General features: G+C 37.0%; 1 protein-coding gene across 4 annotated transcripts in view; it reads left to right on the top strand.

Moving 5' to 3' along the window:
• The window catches only part of EPHA7 (EPH receptor A7), a 170,264-nt gene that overhangs the window by 143,598 nt on the left and 14,504 nt on the right, over positions 1–12,162 (top strand). For 2 of the 4 annotated variants that reach the window (XM_073336777.1, XM_073336779.1), the window contains exons 8-13: positions 1,237–1,345; positions 2,077–2,132; positions 6,524–6,649; positions 9,593–9,778; positions 10,340–10,401; positions 11,383–11,592. In XM_073336777.1, coding sequence (XP_073192878.1) covers positions 1,237–1,345; positions 2,077–2,132; positions 6,524–6,649; positions 9,593–9,778; positions 10,340–10,401; positions 11,383–11,592 — 749 coding nt within the window. Of the gene's footprint in view, positions 1–1,236; positions 1,346–2,076; positions 2,133–6,523; positions 6,650–9,592; positions 9,779–10,339; positions 10,402–11,382; positions 11,593–12,162 lie in introns of those variants that run through there. The other 2 variants (XM_073336778.1, XM_073336780.1) reach the window with 2 other exon arrangements.

Below are 12,162 nucleotides of genomic sequence, written 5' to 3'. Positions count from 1 at the left end.
AGATCTTCCACAGTTATATGAGATAGGAAGTTTGAAAAATATAGTTGTATCCTCATTGTTTGGGGAATAAACATTCTCCAAACTTAAGAGGGTTAGGAAGAAAGTTCCCTTATTGGCAGTTTATTCCATAACTGCCTACTGAGTGGTTTCTTGCACCTTCTTTTGAAGCAACTAGTACTGGCCACTGTAAGAAGCAGAGGAATCATGCTGATCGGCTCGCCTGCTGCCAAACAGAGCAAAGAATATGTGAGTTTTGTTTCCATGGGAATTCTGGAACAGGAACCTGATTTTGAGGTTATTTCAGTGGCCCCAGATCTGTGGAACTCACAGGGCCCTGACTCCAGCCATTCTTTTTTAGTTAACAATACAAAGTCTTAATCATATAACAATACCACCTCAGATGTATTTAATGAGCCAGTGCCACACTTTCTTGCTCTTATCCCTCCACTGCCTCCAAATGACTCACTTCCAGAATGTTTTTTTCGACAATGTTGCCTGACATCTGTTACTTGAGTCTAAAGTTCATGGGCCAGATCCTCAGTGGTGTAAATCAGCACAACTCCATTGACTTCAGTAGACCTCTGTTGATTTACCCTTTCTGAGCACGTGGCCCCCTCAATATATGGCAAGCAAGCTACATACATTTCAAAGAGAGGTTCCTCAAGTAGGGTGCTTATATCCTCAGTTTACATTAATGTGACATATATATTAACAATAGTAGAGTCACTGCGTAAAAAAATAGTGGAATAATGTGCAGATTTCTTGGAATGTAAGTCCTTTGAAGCAAGGATTGTGTTTTCTCTTGCATTTGGAAAGCACCTAGCACGGTGGGTGCATCTGGAAACAAATGATAAATAATAGTAACAATAATTATAGAGATGAAAATGATCAAGATGGGAGAAAAACGTGATGATTCAGAAATTGATGCACATAGGGCTCCTTTAGGTTGGATCCAGTCCTAGAAAATAGTTATTGTATGTTTTCAACTAAAACACCTCACTTCTAAAGTCCTGTTCCCCTTGGATACTCATTAACTCACCCAACATTTCTGATGAACTTAGGATAGATGCCTTTCTTTTAGACCAACATTATCGTAACATTTAATGTCTGTACAAAGTTTCAGATTACAGAAGAGGTAAACTATCTGTCTGTGATTTATGAGGGTTTATTTAACCTTTGCAGTTCCTTTCTACAGTATATTTTGAGTTAATCTTTAGCTCTTTGCTCTGTTTGTAGCCACAGCCGTTTCCAGTGAGCAGAATCCTGTCATTATCATAGCTGTGGTTGCTGTGGCAGGCACCATCATTCTGGTCTTCATGGTGTTCGGATTCATCATTGGACGAAGGTACTGTACATTGTGTAGCTGTTGGCATTTCTGGCCCCACTGTTGTAGATTCCTTGGAATTATACCAGCCTGTATCTTAGAATCTGTAAATGGAAACAAAAGTAATGTATAATCTAATATGGACAATTTAGATCTAAATGTCATTATAGGATGACAAATTAGCCCACTTACTTTACATTTGGAAGGACTCTGTTAGCTTAAGAAATGCTTTGTGTCTTATATTAGGTGTCTTCTAAATATTTGTAGCTTCTCTGATCTTTTTCCTTGAAGTGTGCTATTTCTGTTGAATTGTTCACACATGGAGAAGCTTGACATTTTACCTATTCAGCCATTCAAATAATACTTGCATTTGGGGACAAGAGCCAGAGAAGTAAATTTAAGAGCAGCATCATGTCAAAAATACCAGCCTTGTCACTCCTTCAGACTCTTTAATCTTTAGGCTATTTTGCTCATAGCATCACAGAAAGTTTCTAATGAGGACTCCAATTTTGTTGTTTAAGCCTTTAGGACTCTTCCCAGCAATTATTAGATACAAAAGCCTTTTGATTGGAACTGTTCGTGTTTTGTTTTAAAACCTGTTATTGAAAGAATTACAGCTGGGATATTTTTAAATGCCTGCTGGAGTTAGGCTGCTAACTTCCAAAAATTCCAATCTAGTAGAACTTTAAATATAAGGCAGTAAATCATTATTTTCCTGTAAAACTGACTTGTTTTTATTTTATTTTTTTCAGGCACTGTGGGTATAGCAAAGCTGATCAAGAAGGGGATGAAGAACTTTACTTTCATTGTAAGTGTTTTGCTTCCCCTCCCACCCCTCAGGAATTCCCAAACCAATTATAAGACATTTGGACTGGCAGTATTGGAATATAGACAATACCAAAACCACATACCTATAAAGAAAGGGCTATAATAAATCTGAAATGCTGTGTAAACAGCAAGTGTGAAGTTAAAAACCATAAAAATATATGACCTACACAAAAAAGGAGACAGATTATCAACATTGTTCATGCCATGCATTTTATTTCTGTACATTTGTGCGACATACTGTTGTTCCCATTCTGAATTTTTCTTTTGAATAATTGTTTCACACCATCCTAATGATCCCCCTGGAGATGCTGTAAATTGATAGGTCCTTGGCCAAGTGTCTGTGTGAGCTTTCCCTCAGGCAAGCTTCAGATTAAGAAAGTAAGGGTCACTGTGTCACCCCAATAGTGAAACTGTTCTGGTCAAGAATTGTTTTCTGCTACTGTGAACTTTGCATCACCAACATTTGTAGATCATAATATTAATAGAAAATAAAATAAAATGATGTGAGAAAAGGCTCATCTCTGTAATTCCCATCTCTGCATTGAGTTGCAAAAATAGCACTAAAAACTGCTCCAACTGAAATCAGTGGTGAAAGATTGGCCTAATACCTGTTCACCCAGTATTAAGGAATGCTGTCAAGACAACAAGAAGGGTAATAGATACTCAGTACATTTTGTTTCTTTGCCCATTTCTCATACTTGTCATTAGGCAGATTATTATAAGACTTATTAGAACTGTGCAAAAATAGTTTGACCATCTGTATCAGTTCAAACAGGTAACATAAAATCATGAAATACAGCATAATTGCTTTTCAGTAGCGCCTCCAGGAATCTTTTGACAATTTTTTTTCCATCGGAAAATGCCAGTTTATCAAAACCAAAACTTTTCATAGATGGTTCTAACAAATGTCTCAACTCAAAAAATCTGAAGAAGTTTTGAAATTGTCCAAATGTTTTGTTTCAGCATTTTCTAAACAAAAAATTCCAGTTTTGGAATTGACTTTTTATTTTAAAAACATAAGCTAATTGTAGTAGAAATAAATTCAAAAACTTTTAAAATGATCAGAATTGGAAGAAAATGTTACAACTGATGCAAACAGATTTTTTTATGATTATTATTTTCATTTCACAATTTCTTTTTTTAAGATTGTCCTTTTGTTACAATTTAGGACAGGATTTTTTTTAAAAAAAAAATCTCAAATTTTTTCACAGGACGCAAAAACCATTTCCTATCCAGCTCTAATTTTAAGTTGTGATACAAAATAATGTTCTGACTATGCCAGTATCCTCTCATACCTTATAATGTAAATATCAATAGAATACACTGTTGATTCTTACCATGCCACCAATTATCTTTATCACTTACTGTCACTGCAGCCATAGGTTAATTTTTACAAATGACTGCCAACAAAAATACATTTTTTAATCTTGTATTGCTTTGTGTTAAAGTTACGGTGTCAGTAGTTTATCAGGGTCTGGTATCTCATAGTGGATGAGGCAGTTACTAACCACAAACCTTACCTTCTAGTAAGGCTAACCAAAGACTGAGGTCAAAGTTGTGTCAAGATTTCTGTCTGACCTTTCTAGCCTGACAATATTTGGTCAGCCTGGACTCCCTGAGTTCTGGATGTGTCACTGCCTTAAGTCACTTCATTTATGTGCAGGGTGTATTAAATCAAATGGTGACATCATTACCGCCTTAGTCAGACAACCTATTATATTGTAGATAAAAAGTGGAAAATAGAAATGGGAGAAGGATTAATTATCACATAGCCTGCACTCTAGCTTATTTTAAAAAACTGCATCAGAAATCTGATGCTATTTAACTGTAGCTAGATGGTTACAGATTTGAAAATTGCCTCTTTTCGTTTACAATATAGGCTTTATACATCTCCAAAAGATCCACTTCTTTTTTATCAGGGAGGAGAGAAATCAATTGCATTTTCTTTTATTTGCCTGTAAAGGCAAAAGAATATACCAGCTAAAGAATTCCTTTCCCCAATCTAAATTATGAATGAATAAATTAGAATCATTTTCAGATTCTAAGTTTCAGTGAAAATGTGAATAGGTTGATGAGGAAGCTAGTGCTTAATATTCAGCAGCTGGTCAGGAAATTCTTTCTTTCTTTCTTTCTTTCTTTCTTTCTTTCTTTCTTTCTTTCTTTCTTTCTTTCTTTCTTTCTTTCTTTCTTTCTTTCTTTCTTTCTTTCTTTCTTTCTTTCTAGAAATCTAGTTATCTAATATTCAATAACTAGAAAATATGTCAGAACAGTTAACATACACTGCCTTTATTAATACTGTAGCATGAAATATTAAAAAATAATTTTTTTACCAAGCTACTTTTTAATGTTTTTGATGGAAAGTTTGGTATTTAATTTGATTTGATGACTAAATCCCCAGTAAGATGAAACACAACACTGTGGTCACCAGCTATTTACAATTTGTTGTCCTTTTGTTCCTTTAGTATCCAGACAATTTTCTTATGTTCTAAGACACAGATTCAATTTTCACAGTAACTTGAAAGCAACCATTTAACTAGTTTTAGACCACTGCATTTAATGGAATGTCCAATCTTTTATTTCAGTCCTCCTCAACTTTCCATGGCCCCAAGTGCTACATTTAAAGATATAAGCACAATGGAGGAGTTTTGTCAAGCAATTCCAATTTACATTTTGTTTCCTCCTACCATTTCTTTTAACAATGTGTTCGAATCCACAGCAGCACTATTTCAGGTTGGTATGCCAAGATAGCTTTGGCCTGTCAAAATGTTTTATGACAGCTTGAATAAAGAACCATCAGAGCCCCATTTGAGATTCACAAGGTTACCTCCAATCCAGGCCCTTATCACAGACTCAAGAGGATGGCTCATTCTCCATCTGCCTGCCTGAAAGCACAATATAGGAGGTTAACCTATTGTTTTCTTCTTTCTTTCTCTGATCTTCTTGTTTCATTTAAATGACACATAAATGTTTATCTGCTCAGAAACTTGGAATGTAATTAAGATTAGAAATAAATCTGTCAAAATACAGATTATAGCAAAAATTAACTTCTAGATGAAATCTTAAATTATTTCTACAGGAATTTGGTATATTCATTTGGCTCTTCAAACTTCCTATCTCTGGTTTTGCCTGTTTTCCATTATATGATTTCTTTTCCAATTATTTTATTTGAAACCTATTAACGCATACCACTAACTGAGCTATTATTAATTACATTTCAAAATATGCAATAGATTCACATCTAACTAAGAGGTTGCATGGCACTCTTAAGTTATCTGTTTTGTATTGACTTCTGATCCAATTCCTACATCTCAATAATTCAGCAATTCAGTATTGTTAAAATAAGAACATTCTTTCTTATTTTCATATAGAGAACAATTATTATATCTTTTTAAATATGCTGATTTGATTGCAGCCCATGATTGTAATAGTTGGGATCCAAACTTCTTCTATAACAATAATTTAGTTAACAGACTTTTAGTATGGACCCTCAAACTTATTTTGGCTTTACCACAAGTCCTGAACAAAGGGCAGCGTGTAGTTGTGTTGCCCCAGGAGCAAAGCAGAAACTGATTGTCCCTTGGTTACCTCTCTGCTCCAGGAAGGAAGCAGACTGCATCACCATATAACTGGTGCCCCCTACTTCCTCAGCTGAGATAGTTGGTGCATAAGGGGGTGAGGGGAGGAGCCAAGGTTCCACCCACTTCCTCCCTTGCTTGGGAAGGGAAGTATTTTTCCCATAGAATCTGCTCTCCTATCCTGTGTTTCGTCCATGGATGTGGGTAGCCCACAGAGAGTAAGGACGTTCCTTCTGTCCCCTTGCACACCAGCTCAGGAGCGTAGCCAGCCTTCTAATGTGGCCTATGAAATGATGGTTAGCTTCTGTAACCATAGCCTATAAACACTGTTAAATTCTGTTAAAGTATATTGAAAAAGGAGCGGGAGCTCTCATCTCCAATCCAGCAACAAGGGGTAGTTGTGGGAGAGTGCTGCTTACCCAGGCCAGGACAGGAGGTGGTGGTCCCCTCTACTTTTTTGGGGGGGAACTTTCCCTTCCTTCCTCCCAGTTCCCTCTTACTTTAATTCCTGATTACATTTTACCCATTGAAAACTATTTAATATTCATTACTTTTATGAAAGACTTCACACTTCCAGCCACAGATATAGTTGCTAATGACAAAGGATCATGCCCTTGTGTGAGGAAGCTTACAGATGATGCCTCAGACTAAAGTTGTCTCTTAAAGCTGCTCTGATTCCGGTGGCATGGAAGCAGGTTCACTGTTCCAAGGAGCATTCTGCATAATGAAATTCCTGGGCTGACTGCACAATAAGTGCTTTGCTTCATCACAGTCATGCTTTCTTACATCATTACAGTTAAATTTCCAGGCACCAAAACCTACATTGACCCTGAAACCTACGAGGACCCAAATAGAGCTGTCCATCAATTCGCCAAGGAGCTAGATGCCTCCTGTATTAAAATTGAGCGTGTGATTGGTGCAGGTAAGGCTGCTGTGGCTTCTGTATTCAACTGTTCCATTTAGCTGGGATCAAAGCTCATACATCATAATGACAGGCAAATAATTATCTCAAGTATAGAACTTTTTGCATTTACCAGAGCGGACAGAGCAATGAAGCTGCATTTGCTTATAAAATGTAAAAAATAATTATAGAAAAATAAAGAGGCTTGTGTGGGATTAAAAGCTTGTATGCTTCTAATTCCAGAGCCATTTAAAACAATTGCAAACAACATTTTTTTAAGTAATTTTTTTACCTGTTCATTGTCGGAGTAAAGAGGTTGGATGTTAGTGTAAATCCTGCTCGCTTTACTCACATAAGTAGTTCCCTTGACTTCCATGCATTCAGAAGGCAGGATACAGCCTGTAATGTATGGTCTAATGAGGTCTTTTTAATAGAACAGAATCCTCTTTTAAAACTTTTTGTTGCAACCATTCTACCTTTTTAAAAAATAAATAAATATATTTTATTAGTACAAAAAAGTTCTTGTTTTACCTCTCATGCTGGATTGTAATTGTACTGGCATTACATTGTTTTTCTTCCTCTTGAACTGTCTACCACCTACTTAAGTAGTGTGGTGTTCATACTCTAAGAAAGCAATTTCATTGTTTGCTTTAATGAGATATGTGACATTTTTATTGCACTAGTCGATGTAGTGAAATTAAGTTTCCATGGGTAGGAAAAATATCAAATACTTTGGATTCCTGGAAGAAACATTCCATTGCCTTCCTGTTCTTTTTATCATGTATTGTTAAAATACTTTATAAATCACCCTACTATGGTTTGTCAAGCACTGTATATTATGTGTAGCATTGCTATGTAAAAAAAAATCTACAAATATTAAGTTTTAGGCTATAAAAAGGAATGACAGCACTTAGAATTAGCTGATATTCCACTTTCAGAATCATGTTCCTTAGATACCCTTACACATGATGAATGTTACCTTACTTCAGGTGTAGCCCCACTGAAACTAATAGAACTTCTTACACAGAAAGCTGCTACTCAAAATGAGTAAAGGCATCCAAGTCAGGTTCTTAGACTGGGTCTACACTACCACTTTCTTCAGTGTAACTTATGTCACTCAGGGCTGTGAATAAGCTGCCCTCCCCTGCCACCCCCCAAGTGACGTAAGTTACACCGACCTAAGCACGAGTGTGGACAGCACTATGTCAGCAGGAGGGCTTCTCCTGCCAACATAGCTACTGTCCCTTGTGGATTTATGTGCATCTGCGCCGATGTGGCACTTCTAGTGTGGACTAGCCCTAAGTAAGTGGCATTTAGCATGATACTAGAACAGCAGTATTTCTTCCAATACAGCATTACTCTTCATGCTGCCCTTTTAAAATTCAAGATTGGTACAGTACAATCAGTAAACGTGGTCTTTGCTGGTGTGCTAATCCATTGTTTGAGATGAGAGACTACCACATCAACAGTTTAGAGTAAAAGGCTCTTGTGCTCCTCCTTTGATTAGGCTGAAATGCTATTTGTCAAGTCACTTTGAGCGAAATCTTGAAAAACCTCGCATGTAAACGAGGTGGAATTTAACACAGAAATCCAGTTCTGCTGTCACTTACAACAGGTTAAATCCAGAATAACTGTTGGCATCCCTGGAGTTACTCTGGATTTGCACACACATAAGCAAGAGGAGTTTGTTTTCAGTGTGTAAAATGGGCTTTCGGGAGCATGTAAATTAGAAGCAGCGTTGTGGTGCAAGTGTCATTTTTGCTGTTTTTAGCTATGGTCCAAATGAGTGGATGCGATTAGCTAGCAAGATTGAAAGGGAAGGTATACCTCTTACAGCAGGCTGACAGAGACACAAAGGAACTGCTATACTCCACAGCAAAAACGACTATAGAACGTCTGCTAGGGATATTCAGAAAAGCAGCATAGAATTCTGAGAGTGCCTCAATCATTTTGGTAGGATAGAATACTGAGCCTGTCTTGGATGAGTGCTCTGTGAGCATGTGTTTGTTGATTTTCACAAGGGTTATGGGATTTTTCTTGCTAACTTTGTCATTGCCATCCTGCTGATGCCACCTGTTATATGCAGGAGTTGGTGCCACTGTGGTGAGTCTTTGTTCTACACTATAGCCTTTTGTTTCTACCCAGTTCCCTGGTGACATGCTGAGCCAGTGGATGCTTGGCTGTGAGTATTACACACTCTGTGACATATCTTCTGGGGCCATCTATGGGCATGGCCTTGAATGCCTATGCCAGATGACCAACTTTAGCAGTCATTATGGTTGGACAAGCAGTGTTTGTGAAGTCGTTTGGACTTTGCCAGCCCATGCTGTTTTATTATATGTGCGTGTGTTCCTGTTGTGCTGACTGGTAGAGCTGTTTGGTACAAATATGCACTTTCATCATGTAATCAAACAGAACATTCTGGTTTTTATGAAACTTTCATTAGAAAGGTTTTGATGTTGGGGCATGGGAACGAAAATTTACCCATTTCATTGATTAATTAAATTAATATCTTCCATTTCATAAACTTCAGTGTGATTATTCTATTTTTGACAGTCCTTTACAGTCTGATTCTGACCTCATACCAGTATAAATTAGAAGTAACTCGAAAATAGGTGTGAGTTAAGAATCAGGGCTAAAAAAAGCAAGGAAATCCATCATCCTTTACAAAACTATTTTATTTTATTTTACATATTTATAGAAAATATTACTGATATTTTATAAAGACATAAATATCAGGGCAGGGGGAGGGGCTGACATAAAATGTTTGCTGTTTAGGCCCAATTCCTCAAAGAACTCAAAGCACGTACCTAACTTTAAGCTCTTGACTAGTTCAGTTAAAATCAATGTGACTATTCATGGGATTAAAGTTAGACATGTACTTAAGTGCCATGTTGAATGAGGGCCCCAGAGAGGACATTATATAAATGAAATGTCATTTGTAGTCAATCTGCTTTATTTTAGGAGAGTTTGGTGAAGTGTGCAGTGGGCGTCTGAAACTTCCAGGCAAGCGAGATGTTTCAGTAGCCATCAAAACCCTGAAAGTTGGCTATACAGAGAAACAAAGGAGAGATTTCCTGTGTGAAGCAAGCATCATGGGACAATTTGACCATCCCAATGTTGTTCATTTAGAAGGGGTGGTTACCAGAGGTAAGTAGTGGCTGGATGTTTCAGTCAGATAATAAGCTAACTGGCAGTAATTGCTATAATATGTCTACGGTCAGAGATTCAAATTAGAAATGAACTGCATACTCTTAATGGATTTTCTCCTGAGGCATAACTAACTAAAACAATACTCACTTTATGCTACAACCTGAGGAAAAAATTAAGATGCACACATGATTAAAAGATGGAGTACTTTGAAATACACTATTTTTCTACTTTCAATTAGCCTCAAAGACCATGCCGGAAGATAAGGTTTCTTATGTCTTTTCATATTATCTGAAGTGTCATTTTCTCAGAGTCCTCGTCACACAGCAGGAGTCAGGAGAACACGCTGACATTTTGATTTGTACAGTTTAATTTTGCGAATCATGACCATGCTCCATGCAGACATTTAAAGACTTAGAGCTCAGTAACAGTGCTGGAGGCTTCAAGAATGTTGGTCTCAACTATTCAGCCCTTTTATAGGAGCAACATGTGTTTTATCAGAAAAAGGCACTCAGTTCAGATTATGGTTTTTCAAACAAAATGTCCCTTCTTTTCCTTTAGGGAAACCAGTCATGATTGTAATAGAATACATGGAGAATGGGGCCCTAGATGCATTTCTTAGGGTGAGTACCTAAGGGAAATATCTACAGTAATTCAAAATATATTATGTATGTTACCAATTTAGCATAATAAAACATTTTCTCAGTCTGAAATGTGAACATGGCAAACACCAATAGATCTTTAAATTGTCCCAGCAAAATCAGATTAGAAATCAGAAGACCAGGCAGGATCAAACTGATACATTTCTTGGCATTTAAGTGATCCAATGTGGTACAGAAATCATGGTTTTGATTACCATCGTAGATTGAGGTTAATACCACGATACCTGAAGCCCTGTCATAATATTAACGCATTTGTTTAGAGGAATAATTTATTATTTTTAGCATGGTCGAAGTCCCTGCACAGGAATCCCTAAAGGAAGTACAGTAGTGCTTCAGAGAAGAATGAAGGGAAAAGAAAAACTACTTTGTGACAATTTAGCATTTGCTGAGTGAGTGCTCAGAACTGCCAAGCAATGTCTTCACCATTTTAGCATTCCACATGTACAAGCTATAAAATGTAGAACGACTTGCAAAATGGTAGAGAAAGCAGAAAGATAATGATGTTTCCTTGATAAATTCTGTGCTGTAAATAAATCATCAGTATTTAGGATAAACAGAGGCTTTGATCCCCAAAGTGTAATACAGTTTATTTTTTATATATATTGATCATTGTAAAAGGTGAAGAACATGGAAGTGAGTTACAAACAATGCTATATAAAGTAGTTTAAAAAAAAAAACCTATCATGTCACAGGTTAATTAGGCTTTTATAACTTTCAACAGGTTCCATTACTTTTAAGAGTTTAGCTATTCAGGCCTTTCTCAACCATGTGTCCTGCTTTGTGGCTAAAACCATACAGTTTTGTTTAAAATGGATTTTCTTTGCCCCGAGATGCATTGCCTTTGGGGTAAGAAGTGACTAGAGTGAAGAATGTTTGCAAACCTGATTTTCTTTTTCCCCCTCAAGTGCATTAACAAGTGTGCTGCTCCTGTCTTCCCTTCAGAAACATGATGGGCAATTTACAGTCATTCAGCTAGTGGGAATGTTGAGAGGAATTGCTGCCGGAATGAGATATTTGGCTGATATGGGATATGTACACAGGGACCTAGCAGCACGCAATATTCTTGTCAACAGCAACCTTGTTTGTAAAGTGTCAGACTTTGGCCTGTCCAGAGTTATAGAAGATGATCCAGAAGCTGTCTACACCACTACAGTAAGAAACACAGCCATTTGACAATATTTCTTAGGGGTCAGGAGATCTTATTACAAACCAAGCAATAGCCTCTTGAAGATATGGTTGAGGGAAATACATTAATGGCCAGAGAGGTGCTAAGTAGTCCAAGGGAATTACAAGTCGTCTTCAGAAACCTGGCTTTAAATAACTTTCAGTAAATGTCTAATAACATAATCCTCTAGTGAGGAGAATTCTTGGAAGGTTTTACTGGTTTTAGTGTCTCATTCATATCTTTATAATTTTCTGAATGAATGGATATGGAAGTTTGATTTATAAAACTGTTTATCTCCTCTTTGAGCTCAGTAAAAGTATTTACATGGAAATCCAGGGGTACTACTTTTTCAGAAGTGAGAATTAATCTCACCTGAAAGCTAACTAATGTAAGGCATGACTGAAACATTGCTGCTACTCCCATGTAAGGTGTAACAATTCCCCCCTGGATCTTCCCTTATTCCTAGTTGGGATCACTTTGCCATAGCTGTTCATAGGACACATCTTACTCCTCTGTTCTTTTGTCTAGCTAGCTCCACTTCCCATTCCTCCCTACCT

This window comes from Lepidochelys kempii, chromosome 3 (assembly GCF_965140265.1).
Source record: "Lepidochelys kempii isolate rLepKem1 chromosome 3, rLepKem1.hap2, whole genome shotgun sequence".
Lineage (NCBI taxonomy): Eukaryota > Metazoa > Chordata > Testudines > Cheloniidae > Lepidochelys > Lepidochelys kempii.
This window is presented reverse-complemented; position numbering and strand designations above follow the sequence as displayed.